This window comes from Phacochoerus africanus, chromosome 9, assembly GCF_016906955.1.
Source record: "Phacochoerus africanus isolate WHEZ1 chromosome 9, ROS_Pafr_v1, whole genome shotgun sequence".
Taxonomy (NCBI): domain Eukaryota; kingdom Metazoa; phylum Chordata; class Mammalia; order Artiodactyla; family Suidae; genus Phacochoerus; species Phacochoerus africanus.
The window spans coordinates 80,462,714-80,478,579 of NC_062552.1; the positions used below are offsets into that span (position 1 = coordinate 80,462,714).

The window sequence follows — 15,866 nt, forward strand, 5'->3', positions numbered from 1 at the left end:
CTTTAAAATAGTCTATGAGATATTTGTTCTCATTTTATACATAATAAAAGTAAATTTAGGAAAGGGTAAAGATATGTGAGCATTTTATACATTAGACAAGTGGTGAGTGAATTTATGTTTAGGTTGGTCTTATGTTTTGTTTTTTTGGGTTATTGTCAGCCCAGAATTGCACACTTTTAGAATGTACTGCTACCTAGGGTGGAATAAGATATGACCTGTGCAGAAAATGTGATTCCTGCTTATTTTTTCATACCTCTTCCTATTCAATAATGGAAAAATCTTAAAAAATGAAGACTGAGACTTAAGACAGTAACTGGAGTTCTTTGCATAGCAGTCATACAGCACGAATACAGGTCAACTAATATAAGGGATTACTGTACATTCTACTGTAAAATTAAGAAAAATAAAAACACAGAAATGTTATAGATATAAGACAAACAGGAATTAAGACCACTCAAAGCAGAGGAGGAATTTGAATATATAAAAAAATCTGTTGGCCCTGGAATACGGGGTAGGTTTTACTTTGATGACTGCAGTCATCACGACAGTACTCACATAGAGCTAAACATGCATCAGGAACTGTTCTAAGTCCTGTGCTAAATACTTAACATCTCAGAAACATAACTAAACAAAGCAAAGATAAGCAATCTATCCAATTAAGAGTTCATGGTGGGGTTCCCATTGTGGCTCAGTGTAACAAACCTGGACTAGTATCCCACGACATGTGGGTTTGATTCCCTGATTTTGCTCAGTGGATTAAGGGTCCTGCATTGCTCTGAGCTTTAGGGGAGTTGCAACTTGGATCTGGCATTGCTGTGGCTGTGGTGTAGGCCAGCAATTCAACCCTTAGCCTGGGATCTTATAAATGCTGGATATAAAGCCCTAAAATTGCGAAAAAAAAAAAAAGTTCATGGTAGTAAGAAAAAGAGTACATGGTAAAATGTATAAATATCCTCAGTAAACTCATGAGAAGAGTAAAAGTGTAAGAAGGAAAATCCTACAGTCAAAAATATTCTATTTTTAGCAAGGTTCTTATGCAGATTTGAAAAAGAGATAAAGTGTTCTGTCAAGAAAAGGCTGAAGGATTTCTTCATCATTAACCTGGCCTTGCAAAAAACGTTAAGGAGTAGTTTCCATTGTGCTCAGCGGTAATGAATCCGACTAGTATCCATGAGGATGTGAGTTTGATCTCTGCCCCCCTGGGAGGGTTAAAGATCCTGCATTGCTTGAGATGTGGCTTAGGCTGCAGAAGCCACCCGAATCTGTTTTGCCTGTGGCTATGCATAGACCGGCAGCTGCAGCGCTGATTTGAGCCCTAGCCTGGGATTCTCCATACGCTGCAGGTACAGCTCTTAAAAAAAAAAATGTTACGGGGACCACTCTAAAACAGAAAATAAAAAGCCGATAAATAGAAAATAAGAATATTATGAAAGGGAAAAATTCTCTTTGCTAATTACAAACAACAGTTAAGGAAATAGATCAATATTTAATAAAATTATCAAGAAGATTAAAAAGACAAAAGTAGTAAAAATCATCTATAGCCACAATGAGTAGTTAAGAGATATACAACATAATAAGACATGGAAGTAGGATGTCTAAAAACATAAAACATGGATATGGGAGAGTAAAAAAGGCAGGGCTGTTAGAATGCAAGCAAACTTAAGAGCAAATCAACTCAAAATAATGTGTATAAAATAAAATGTTGTTAATATATGAACCCAGGGTACCACAAACCAAAAATTTATAATAGATATGGTATGTGTGCACAACACAACACACAGGGAAAGGATCCAAACAATAAGTCTAAAAACCATTATTGCATCACAAGGGAAGAGAGCAAAATAGAAGAAAGGAATGAGAAACAACCATAAAAAACAATCCCCAAACAATTTTTAAAAATGGCTATAAATACACATCTATCAATAATTAGTTCAGATATAAATATACTAATGCTCCCAGCCAAAAGACATGGATAAAGGAAATGGATAACGACAAATAAGACCTATCTAAAGAGACTCTCTCCTACCTAGAGAGACTCACTCCAGATCTAAATATACACACAAACTGAAGGGGCTAAAAAACGTTATTCCATGTGAAAAGAAACAAAAAGAAAGCCAGAGTATCAAAACTTTTATCAGAAGAAAATCAGACTTTAAAAGCAAAGACTCCTAACAAGAGACAAAAAAGGACATTAGTAATGACAAAGGGAACAATCCAAAAGATATAACAATTATAAATATAGGCACCTAACATAAGAATACCTAAAAATATTAGGGCAAATATTAACAAACAAAAAGAGAAAATAACCACACAATAATAGCAGAGAATCTTAACACCACAGTTTGTATCAATGAGGAAGCCATCCAGATGGAAAAACCAATAAGGAAACACTTGTCTTAAATGACATATTAGATTAATTCAGCTTAAAAGATATACATAGAACATTTTATCCAAAACCAGCAGAATATTCATTTTTTTCCAAGTGTGCATGGAACATTATCCTGGGTAGATTACATGCCTAAGCTAAAAAACAAGTCTCAAAAAATGTAAAAATATTGGATATTCACATCAAGCATCTTTTCTGACCACAACTTATGAAAGTAGAAATCAACTACAAGGAAAAAAAAAAACCCTGCAAAATGCACAAACACATGGAGCCCAAACCACATGCTACTGAACAACCACCGGGGTAATTAAAGGACATAAAAAGAAAATGAAAAACTACCTAGAGACAAATGAAATTGGAAACATAGCAATACAAAAATCTATGGGACATAGCAAAAGCAGTTCTAAGAGAAAAGTTTACAGTAATACAGCATACCTAAAAGTTTATAGTGATACAGCACACCTAACAGATGTAGCAAAAGAAGTTCTGAGAAATGTTTATGGTGATAGAGCATACTTAAGGAAACATGAAAAGTCTCAAAGAAACAATCTAGCCTTATACTAAAGAAATCAGAAAAAGGTAAACAAAACCCAAAGTTAGGAGAAGGAAGGAAATAATGTCAGAAGAGAAAAAAAAAAAAGAAATAGAGGAAAAAGTAATAGAAAAGATCAAAATTGAAAGGTGGTTCTTTGAAAAGATAAACAAAACTGAAAAACCATGAGTCAGACTCATTCAGAAAAACAGAGGAAAATCACAAATAAAATCAGAAATAAAAATAAGTTAACCAATACCATAAAACAAAGGATCATAAGAGATTGATATCAACAATTATGTGTCAATCAATTGGACAAACTAGAAGAAATGGATAAATTCCTAAAAATGTACAAACTCCCAACACTAAATCAGGAAAAAATACAAAATATCAACAAACTTAACAGTAAATAGACTTGAGGCATTGATTAAAAATATCTCCACAAAAACCTAGGACCAGATGGCTGCATAGTTGTATTCTACCAAAAATTTAAGGAAGTGTTAACACCTATAATTCCCACAATATTTTTAAAAAGTGAAGAAAAAGTAAAACTTTAAAACTCATTCTAAAAGGCCCAAACCAGAGACATTATTAAGAAAAAAATAGCCAATACCACTGATGTACACAGATACAAAAGTCCTCAATAAAATATTAGCAAACAAAATTCAAAAACACATTAAAATCATCATATATCATAATCTATTAAGACTAATCCCAGAGATGCAAGACTGTTTAACATTCACAGATAAACATGATATGCCACATTAGAAAATTGACAAATAAGGGAGTTCCCGTTGTGGCACAGCAGAAATGAAGTCAACTAGGTACCATGAGGTTGTACGTTCAATCTGTGGCCTCACTCAGTGGGTTAAGGATCTGGCATTGCCATGAGCTGTGGTGTAGATCACAGATGTGGCTTGGATCTGGCAGTGCTGTGGCTCTGGCATAGGCTGGCTGCAACAGCTCTGATTAGACCCCTAGGCTGGGAATCTCCATCTGCTGTGGCCCTGAACAACACACACAAAAAAAGAAAATTGAAGAATAAAAATCATGATCATCTCAATATATACAAGAAAAGTTTTTGACAAAATTTAGAACCTACTTATAATAAAAACCCTCCACAAAGTGAGTATAGAGGGAATATACCTCAACTTAATAAAGGCCGCATGTGATATGCCTACAGGTAACATCATAACAATGGTGAAAGTTGAAAGCATTTCCTCTATGATCAGAAACAAGACAAGATTGTCCACTCTTACCACTTTAATTCAAATTCAACATAGCTTGGAAGTCCTAGCCATGGTAGAGAAGAAAAAAATAAATGAAAGGAATCCAAATTAGAAAAGAAGAAGTAAAACTGTCATTGTTTGCAGATGACATGATACTATACACAGAAAATCCTAAAGATGCTATCAGGAAACCACTGGAGTTCATCAATGAGTTCAGTAAAGCTGCAAGTATAAAATTAATACACAGAAATTTCCTGCATTTCTGTGAAAGACCAGAAAGGGAAACTAAGGAAACAATCCCATTTACTATCCCATCAAAAAGAATGAAATACCTAGGACTAAACCTACCTAAGGAGACAAAAAAACTGTACTCTGAAAAACTTCAAGATACTGATGAAAGAAATCAAAAATGACACAAAGAGATGGAAAGATACACCTGAATCTTTGATTGTAAGACTAAATATTGTCAAAATGACTATACTCCCCCAGGCAATTATAGATTCATTGCAATCCCTATCAAATCACCAGTGGCATTTTCCACAGAACTAGAAACAAAAATTTTAAATTTGTATGGAAACACAAAAGTCCTGAATAGCCAAAGCAACCCTGCAAAAGAAAAACAGAGGTGGTTACTAGATATATTGTGTTGACCATTTTGTAGTGCCTGTAAATGACAAGTCACTATATAGTATTGCTGAAACTAACATACTATTTTAAGTAAACTATATTTAAATTTAAAAAGAGTAAAATTTGAATAAGTTGGACTTCATAAAAATTCAAAACTTCAGAGGACATATTCAGAAAGTGAAAAAAAACCTATAGATTGGAAGAAAATATTTGCAAATTATATATATGATAAAGAAATAATACCTAAAATATTATACCTTCTACAACTCACCAATAAAAAAACAAATAACCCAATCTAAAAATGATCAAATTATTTGAATGGATGTTTCTCTAATGAAGACATACAAATGGTCAATAAGCACATGAAAAATGGTCAAAATCAATAGCCATTGAGGAAAATGCCAATGAAAACCACAATAAGATACCACTTTATACCTACTAGGATGGCTGAAGTAAATAGAAAATAACAGGTGTCAGTGAGGATACACAGAAAATTGAAATCCACATTATATACATTGCTAATGTGATAGAAAAATCGTGCAGCCTTTTTGGAAAACAGTCTGACAATTCCTCAGAATGTTAAATATAGAGTTAACATATGACTTAGCAATTCCTCTCCCAGGGATATACCCTAGAGAAGTGAAAATATGTTCATATAAAAAACTTGTCTGTAACTGTTCACAACAGCATGACTCATAATAGCCACAAAATGGAAACAACTCAAATATCCATCAATAGATGAAAGGATAAACAAAAGCGGTATATCTATACAATGGAATGTTATATAGCTATACAGAGAATAAAGTACTGATACATACTACAACATAAATGAACATTATGCTAAATGAAAGAAGCCAGTCGTAAAAGGCAACATATCATATAATTCAATTAATGTGATGTCCAGAATAGGCAAATATACAGAAATGGAAAGTTGTTGCCAGGACTTGAGAGAAAGGAAGGTGAGGAGTGATTGTTACTGGGTACAAGGTTTCTTTGTGGGATGAAGAAAATTCTGCTTGGGAGTACGATGTACCAGTGTCCTCGAAACAGCTGACAGAGCACATCTAACAAATTCTACTGCTGCAGTACCTGGGGGTCACTGGCCCTCACATGTGAACCTACAGCAGGCAAAAATGGCATGGAAAAGGCAATGCATGGTTCATCCTAAATAGAGCTCTTTTCAAAAATAATTCTTAAAGGTGAACATATAAATGAAAAAAGTTAATAGACATCATCTGGATTTAAATATTACAAATTATTTTCACTAAATATTGGTGAGAAAGTAAGAAGAAAGACAATTATGATAAATTAATTTTCATTAGAAAGTGAATACAGCTTGTCATGTTTTTAACACTGACACAAGAATGAACATTTAAATGATGCTTTGTAATGTTAGCATGCACAACTACTGACTCACTTGAAAATATTTTAGTAATAAATTTAAATATAGGATAGATTGTATATATGGGTGTGTGTGATAAAGGCCCAAAATATTGACCATATTCAATCAAAATTGCAGCAGATGACTGGTCACTTTTTTGGATTATTTTTATTTGACTTTATAAAATTATTAATGTATTTTTTATAATAAAAATGAACATAGATTTATAAATATTTTATTACATTGACTATGTTCATCCTCCCGCCAAAAAATAATTTTCTATTTCAGTTAATACAATTGAATATCAATAATTATTTATTTCCCATACATTGTTTCTGATGTGAACACACATTTTTCAGAGATTTCTTCCAGGCCTTTGACTAAATCTTACAGTCCTAAATAATTTTCTCAGAGCCTTCTTCATCTCGTTATTTCGGAGACTGTAGATCAAGGGGTTGAATAATGGAGTTAACACAGAATAGAACAGAGTCACATATTTTTGCTTCCCTGCTGCACTGCCTGCTGTTGGGATCACATACACAACCATAAGAGAGCCATAGAATAGGGACACCACAGCCAGATGGGAGCTGCAGGTAGAGAAAGTCTTATGCCGTCCTTCTGCTGAGGGGACCCTCAGCACAGCCCTGATCACTAGAATGTAGGAGCTGGTAATGAAGATTAAGGTGGAGAAAATGAGGACAGAGTTGTAAATGGCACAGATGATCTCGGTGGCAGGAGCTGGCACACACGACAGCTGTATAAGGGGTCCCGGGTCACATAGGAAGTGATCAATCTTATTGAGACAACAAAATGGGAGCTGAGAGATTAGGTAAATAGGCAAGGGGAAGTACAAGAAGCCACACACCCAGCAGCAAGTTCCCATTCTGATGCAGCGTTGAACTGTCATGACAGTGGGGTAGTGTAGGGGCCTACAGATAGCGAGGTACCTGTCAAAGGCCATGACAGACAAAAAGAAGGTCTCCGTGGTGCCCAGGGAGAAGAAGAAATAGAACTGCAGGAAGCAGCCAGAAAAAGAGATGATCTTGGTCTCAGAGAGAAAGTTGGCTAGCATATTAGGGACAGTGGAAGTGATAAACCAGATCTCCAGGAAGGAAAAACTGGCCAGCAGGATGTACATTGGAGTTTGAAGCTGAGGGTCCCACCTCACAGCACAGATGATGCACAGGTTTCCAATGAGTGTCAAGATGTATGTCCCAGAAAAGATGGAAAAGAGGAGGATCTGAATTCCCCAGGAATAAGGGAAGCCTAAAAGGATGAATTTACTCACAGAGCTAGAGCAGTTCTTTAAATGGGAATATTTATTTGTTTTCAAAGCTGCAAAAGAACAACAGATTTCCATATTAGAAGTGGCCTTAAAAAAACATTACTCAGTAGTGTCTATGACTTGCTTAGGGTCACATCACTCTCCATGTCTGTAAATAACAAAGTACTATGACTCATACAGAGATATTTCCATGATTTTCCAGTTTATATTCCTATTCTGGATATAACAAAGTGAACAGACAACTTTCCTGATTTCCTGGGTCTCACTACAAAGTGAGTTGTGTTGACAATAAGCAAATGTGTACAAGGACCTACAGTTTAGGTCAAGCACTGAATTAATGATAATGAATAAATACAGCCAATATAACTCAGTGTTTGTGACATACAAAGATATAAATGATTCTTTGTTCTATTGGTGCGGAATGTGTCAGGCTGAATTGAGGACCATCTCAATAGATTCAAATACTTTATACGATTTAATTTATTTTGGTTTTACTGTGTTAGGTTATGGGAAATAGTCCTATGTTTAGTTTTGAATAGATTATAAGTCAATATTAAAATGAAAAAAAATAGATTTTCTATTTCACTTCTTCCCTTCAGTAAAAATGCATTCTTGAAAATACATATTAAAGTGAAATAAGTGTCACTTATGAAAATCTTTCAAATTCATTTAAGCTCACAGAGACTGTTCTCAAATTTTGCAGTCTCAAGTACAAATAAAAATCCTTGCCTGCCACCTGTTAAAAATAACAAGAGATAGGCAATATAACATTTGAATCTTCACTCAAGGAAGGTGTACCCATATTCATATTCCAGAATTTTCCCTGATTTAGGATTGGAACTCTTTTCATATATACATATATGAAAACACGGAGAACCTGGAAAAACCCTATAAGAGTAAAGCTTTGAAGTAATGTTTTTTTTTTTAAAAAGCTCTCACATAAAACCTTGTTTATGATTCTTCAGAAGGAATACTTTTATCACTCTCATATTAAATGATAGAGTGTAAAACTAGAGAAGGATGGAAGGAAGAAATAGGGGAGCGCAGAGTCCTGTGAGCTTTACCTTACCTGAAGTTACAAGTTGAGTATCATAGAATTCTCTCTGATTGAATGCCATTTTCAATTTCAGAGAACAAAAACAAACAAACAAACAAACCAGTATAACTGTTTTCTCAGATTTCACATCCACCAAATAAAAATATTTCATACATTATTGTGTGAATTCATATGAACTACTGAGGAGATTTTAGGAGCAAGAACATTATGGGATTAAGAAAACAGTCATGGGCCCTCTTCAGGTTTGCCCTCTGTAGCTTTCTCTTTCTATATAAAGTATAAAAGCAATGTAATAGTGGCAAAGAGAATCATGGTCTCGTGGTCTAGAGAGAACTGAATGAAGAATTTAAATACTATTCCCTTCCATCTTCTGTAAAGGCCATCTTGGGGATGTGATTCTCTCTTGAGGGAATTTATAACATAGTAGTCTTATTGAACCTGATTTCCTATTTTGCTCTTAACCCAGCTTGATGAAAGATATTTCAGACTCTTACATTTTAAAAACTCTAATTCAAAGATTTTTCTTTTTGAATAATGAGGGATAGAAACAAGTAAAATAATTTTGGTAGAAAAACTGCTGTTTTAGGTATGCTTGAAAGTAAATTTATCTCTAGTGATAAAGGGAAAGTTGTGACTCTGGCAATGAGACTTGGTTCCATGTTTGAAGAAAAGTCTCTGGGATAAAGGTTAATATAAAGATGAGGAGCCCATACACTTAACTGTATTAAAGACACCTCTCCACATGTTAATTCCACCTTGTGTGACCATCCCAAGCTCACTGACACTACCACATTGTGAGATGCATATTTAGGTCAGAGTAAATTATTTTTAAACAAGAAAGGAATTTATAAAAATTCCTTATGTAGTTAGCCCCTTTGGTAATATATTTTAATGGTTCCATTAGCATTAGTACTATACATATATACAACATTTTACATAATGCCTAATTATTGAGCCCTTAGTATTATAACCAGAGTTACAAGGATTCTAAATATAATATTAAGGCACATTCTAGAGTAGAATACTTGCACCTAATAGAATATTTGAAAATAATAGAATGAAGGAATATCAAGTATGATGTATTCCTTGATTTAAGAATTATCCATTATATTATATGTGAATATAATATATAAAGATAACATTATTTTTTTTTAATTTTATTTATTTTTTTATTTTCCCACTGTACAGCAAGGGGATCAAGTTATCCTTACCTGTATACATTACAATTACATTTTTTCCCCCACCCTTTCTTCTGTTGCAACATGAGTATCTAGACATAGTTCTCAATGCTACTCAGCAGGATCTCCTTGTAAATCTATTCTAAGTTGTGTCTGAAGCCCAAGCTCCCGATCCCTCCCACTCCCTCCCTCTCCCATCAGGCAGCCACAAGTCTCTTCTCCAAGTCCATGATTTTCTTTTCTGTGGAAAGTTCTTTTGTGCCCTATATTAGATTCCAGTTATAAGTGACATCATGTGGTATTTGTCTTTGTCTTTCTGGCTCATTTCACTCAGTATGAGAGTCTCTAGTTCCATCCATGTTGCTGCAAATGGCATTATGTCGTTCTTTCTTATGGCTGAGTAGTATTCCATTGTGTATATATACCACTTCTTCCGAATCCAATCCTCTGTCGATGGACATTTGGGTTGTTTCCATGTCTTGGCTATTGTGAATAGTGCTGCAATGAACATGCAGGTGCACGTGTCTCTTTTAAGTAGAGTTTTGTCTGGATAGATGCCCAAGAGTGGGATTGTGGGGTCATATGGAAGTTCTATGGGTAGATTTCTAAGGTATCTCCAAACTGTTCTCCATAGTGGCTATACCAGCTCACATTCCCACCAACAGTGCAGGAGGGTTCCCTTTTCTCCGCAGCCCCTCTAGCACTTGTTATTTATGGATTTATTAATGATGGCCATTCTGACTGGTGTGAGATGGTATCTCATGGTAGTTTTGATTTGCATTTCTCTTATAATCAGCGATGTTGAGCATTTTTTCATGTGTTTGCTGGCCTTCTGTATAATATATAAAGATAACATTATTTTAATAGAAGACATAGAGGAATGTCTTGATAGATGTAGAAGTAGCAGTAATAGAACTGAAATCCACTTTTGACAAAATAAATCAGAAATAGAAAAGATTTATTTTAATTTGGTAAAGAATCTTTCATCAGAAATAATATAGGTAAGAATGTTAGAAAAACAGAGAGAAATTTTAACTGCTGGCTAAGAAATCATTGACTGTGAAGAATAAGAGAATCCATACTAAGTGAAGTAAGTCAAAAAGAGAAAGACAAATACCATATGATATCACTTATATCTGGAATCTAGTATAGTGCACAAATGAACCTTTCCACAGAAAAGAAATGCATGGACATGGAGAACAGACTTGTGGTTATGAAGGGGGAGGGGGAGGGACAGGGATAGACTGGGAGTCTGGGGTTAATAGATGCAACCTATTGCCTTTGGAATGGATAAGCAATAAGATCCTGCTGTATAGCACAGGGAACTATGTCTAGTCACTTATGATGAAGCATGATAATGTGAGAAAAAAGAATGTGTACATGTATGGGTACTGGGATACCTTGCTGTACAACAGAAAATTGACAGAACACTGTAAACCAGCTATAATGGAAAAAATAAAAATCATTATAAATGAAAAAAGTATAAGAGAATAAATTAAAACACAAATGATTTGATAAAGTGGCTAGTTAAAAAACATGTAGGTAATATAATCTTCCTTTAACAGACAAAAAATTTGTAAACTTTTATGGTTAAATTATTTTATTTTTAATAAAAATGTAAATTTAAAAGCATCTAGAAATAAACTTTGAAAGATAGTATAAGCATCATGAGGAAAATATGAACCTTTACAGAAGTATATAAAAGAAAACCTTATTAACAGGAAAGTCATACCATACTCCTTGGTGGAATGACTTCTTAGTGTTAAGGATAAATATTTAAAATGAGTCAATACACAAATTCAATGTGGTCTAGACAAATCCTAGTCAGATTGTGGGAGAGGACTTCTAGAAGTCTGCAACTTAAGAAAGAAATTTTAAAATATCCTTTGATATAAATTCTCAAGATTAGACATGTGTTTTGAAAAAGTAATATTTTGATGTAAGATTTCATCTACCATGATGAAAATTACCTCTAAAGCTAAATTAAATGAAAATGTAGTAGGAACTTTTCAAATTAATGGATCTAGGGGACAGTATATATATAAACATAATAAATTTTAAAGAGTTCAGAGTCTGATGAAGATTATCTTTAATTCAAATAAATAGGAAAGATAAAATGTTAAATGAAAATGTTGAAAAATTAAATTCTGACTCATTTTATAATATATAGATGTAATGTAGCAGAAAATGCTTTGAAATGATAAAAGCATATGCAAGTGAATAAAATAAAAATATACTTCCCTTTTCCATTTTTTAGGAAATTTAAAATAATGTTAGGTAAATTATAATAAATTTAAATATTAGAATGCATCATAATAAGAAAAGATTTAAAAAGTCAAAAACAAGGAAAATTAAAATTTAAAAAATAAAGCAGCACCAATGGGGGAAAAGTCACTTTGAAATCTACTTAACACAGATGCTATTAGCACATTAGAGCTGCAGTTTTACAAGCAAATACTGGGGGGAGAACAATACCAGAGAAAGGTTTGAGAATCCCTAGAACCTCTAGCCAATTCAGATTGTTCTCATCTTTTACAGAGCAAGTACATAAAAATTGGGAAGGTGTCTGTTTTTTCAATTGTCCAAATGACAGCCAAAATTTATAAGCATAAACAGAAACAAGAAAATACAACCCTATCAAAACATTAATATAAACCTCCAGAACTAACCCTAAAGAAACTTTCTGACAGAGAAATTAAAGATGCTCTATAGTGAAAACAGAACACAGAAAGTCAACTAAATAAAATCAGGGAAACAATGCATGAATAAAATGAGAATATCAGCAGAGAAAGAGACTAAAAAAAAAAAAAAAATCAAAATTCTGGAGCCAAAAAAATAACTGAACTGAAAAATTCGTTAGAAAGAATTATTATCAGATTTGATAGGTAGAGGAAAGAGTCTTTGAACTGGAATACTGATAATTTGAAATAATTAAAAATAAAGTATATAAAGAAAAAGGAATGAAAAATTTGGTGGCCGAGGTGGTAGACTAGGAAGACTTACCTCTTCTGACAGACACACTAAAATTATAAATACTTACACAGCTTCTATCTATTAGAATGAATTGAAGACTAGAAGAAATATTTTACACAACTCAAGACAAAAAAAACAAAACACAAAAAACACAAAACAGCTTGTGGGGGTGGATATGTGGTATAGTCAGAAAACACATCACCAGGTTTGTAACCCACAAATGAGAAAAGTATCAAAACCACAAAGGTTCCCCCCCGCCCAATAAGCAACATGGTCTGAGGCCCATATTAGGCTCCCCAGTCTGGAAGTCCTGTACCAAGAAATAAGACCCTGGTATGTTTGACTGTGAAAATCATAAGGGCTTATTTTCCGGACAGCTAGAGAGCTTCAGGAAAACAAGACCTCATGTTTATGAGCACATGCAAAATCTCACTTGCTTCAAGTCCTAGTACAGAGGAAATTATTTAAAAGGGACCTGGGTCAGATCCATTTGCTGTTCTTGGAAATCCTTCTGGAGAGACAGGATGCAACTTGGACTTGTCCTGGGGATAGAGACACTGGTAGCAGCCACTTTGAGGAGTTTGTTCTACTATCATAAAACTGGTGATGGAAGCTAGTATTTTGGAATACTCCATTTAGCTTATTAGCACTTGTGACCAAGACCCAACTACCAGGAGGCTGTCACCAGTGCCAAGCCATTACAGACAACACAGATTTCTACAAACAAACCTGGTTCCAGCCTTCAGTGGGATGCTGCCAGCCCTGAGCCTCCCCAGGGCATGCAGACAGCCACATGGGGATCCAGCCCCACTAGCCATTGGGCTAGAACCAGCCCTGATTCCTCTTGGGTCATGCACATAGTGGTATGAGGACAAAGTCTTACTAAACAGTAGGCTAGCATCAGCCACAAACTCTGCTGGTCTGCATGGCCAACCATACAGGAAGCCAGCCTTGCCTTCTAATGACCCAGCCTGACCTCTCTGTGTGTCCATAGTAGTCATTTCTGCCAAAAAGAAGGACATATATAATCCACATAGGGATAATCACCAGAGGATATAGCTTTGGTGACCACATAGGAGCATATTACTGGGCCTCATAGGACATCTCCTGTAGAAGGCCATTACTATAAGATCAGGAAACATTATTGACTCAACTAACACATAGAAATAAACAAAGGGAATTAGGGAATTAGATGATAGAGGAATATACTTCAAGTTAAGGAACAAGATATAACCTCAGGAAAACAAAACCAAAACCAAATAAAATAAAGATAAGCAAACTACCCAATAACAAGTTTAAGATAACAATCATAAAAATGCTCACTGAAATGCTGAGATGAGGAGCAATGTGAGAATTTCAACAAAGAACTGAAAATATAGAGAACCAAAGAGAGGTGAAGAATACAATAACGGAAATGAAAGTAGATTAGAAGTAATCAATAGTAGTTTAGAAGGGGGGCAGACATCAGAAGCAAGAGGCTACAACCCTATGGTCTGCAAAAAGGAGACTGCACCAAAAATCTATACAAAATGAAAAGGCAGAGATTTGTGACTCAGATAGGGGAACAGGAAAAAAGAAAAAAACAACCAGAAAAACAGCTAAGTGATATGGAGATTACTAACTTCCATGAAAAAAAAATTTAGACTAAGATAATAAAGATGAGTCAAGATCTTAGAAACAACCTGGAGGCAAAGATTGATAAATTACAAGAACCAATGAACAAAGAAATAGAAGATTTAAGGATTAAGCAGGCAGAGATGCAAACTACAACAACTGAAATAAAAAAAAAATCACTAGAAGAAACCAACAGCAAAATATAGGAGGCAGAAGAACAAATAAGTGAGGTGGAAGACAGACTAGTGAAAATCACTGATGTGGAAAAATAAAAGAGAAAAAAAGATTGAAAAGAAATGGAGACAATCTAAGAGAACTCTGGGACAACATTAAACACACCGACATCCAATTTACAGGGGTACCAGAAGGAGAAGAGAGAGAGAAAGGGACAGAAAAAAAACTCAAAGAGATAAAAGCTGAAAACTTCCTAACATGGGGAAGGAATCAGTCATTCAAATCCAAGAAGCCTAATAAACTTATAAGATAAACCTAAGGAGGAACACCCTGAGACACGAAGTAATCAAACTGACCAAAATTAAAGACAAGAAGAAAATACTGAAAAAAAAAATAGGGAAAAGAAATAAATAACATACAAAGGAACCCCAATAAGGTTATCACCAGATTTTTCATCAGAAACTCTGCAGGTCAGAAGGGAGTGGAACAATATACTTAAAGCAATGAAAGGAAAAAACCTCCAACCAAGATTACTCTACCTGGTAAGGCTCTCATTAAAATTTGAAGGAGAAATCAAAAGCTTTACAACCGAGCAAAAGCTAAGAGAATTTCGCACCACTAAACCAGCTTTACAACAAATACAAAAGGAACTTTTCTAGGTGGGAAAAGAAAAGGCCACCACTAGAAACAAAAATACTACAAATGACAAGGCTCACCAGTAAAGGCATACATATAGTAAAAGTGGGAAATAATCTACACACAAATATGCTACGAAACCGATAATTTTTTTTTCTTTTTGCCATTTTCTTGGGCTGCTCTCATAGCATATGGAGGTTCCCAGGCTAGGGGTCAAATCATAGCCATAGCCACCGGCCTACACAAGAGCCAAAGCAAATTGGGATCCGAGCTGCGTCTGCAGCCTACACCACAGCTCACAGCAATGCTGGATCGTTAACCCACTGAGCAAGGCCAGGGATCGAACCCACAACATCATGGTTCCTAGTTGGATTCGTTAACCACTGTGCCACAACAGGAACTCCAAACAGATAAATTTTGAGAAGAGGAATGTATGATAGTGGAGATGAACTTGGAGGTAAGTAGACCAACAACTTAAAACAATCTTATGTATACATATAGACTCCTATAGCAAAACTTCATGGTAACTGCAAACCATATACCTACAATATTGAGATGATCATGTGGTTTTTGACTTTTCAATAGATGCAGAAAAAGCATTTGACAAAGTCCAACATCCCTTCATGATAAAAACTCTTACCAAAGAGGGTATAGAGGGAACATTCCCTAACATAATAAAAGCCATTTATGACAGACCCACAGCAAATGTAATACTCAATGGAGAAAAGCTGAAAGCCTTCCCACTAAACTCTGGAACAAGACAGGGATGCCTACTCTCACCATTGCTATTCAAC

The 15,866-nt window shown here is 34.8% G+C and overlaps 1 protein-coding gene across 1 annotated transcript; it reads right to left on the minus strand.

The window, feature by feature from the left end:
• Positions 1 to 6,510: 6,510 nt before the first annotated feature.
• On the minus strand, positions 6,511 to 8,558 carry LOC125136696 (olfactory receptor 11H4-like). Its single transcript, XM_047797504.1, has 2 exons — positions 8,510 to 8,558; positions 6,511 to 7,490 (listed from the first exon to the last, which is right to left on the minus strand). Exons 1-2 carry the CDS (start codon positions 8,556 to 8,558, stop codon positions 6,511 to 6,513), a joined length of 1,029 nt encoding a protein of 342 aa, XP_047653460.1.
• Positions 8,559 to 15,866: the final 7,308 nt, after the last annotated feature.

Bases quoted from the DNA above. Each gene is read 5' to 3' on its own strand.
- LOC125136696 (XM_047797504.1), bottom strand. From the start codon at position 8,558: ATGGCATTCAATCAGAGAGAATTCTATGATACTCAACTTGTAACTTCA. The intron at 7,491-8,509 runs GTAAGGTAAAGC...GTTCTTTTGCAG, and splicing joins TACTCAACTTGTAACTTCAG to CTTTGAAAACAAATAAATAT.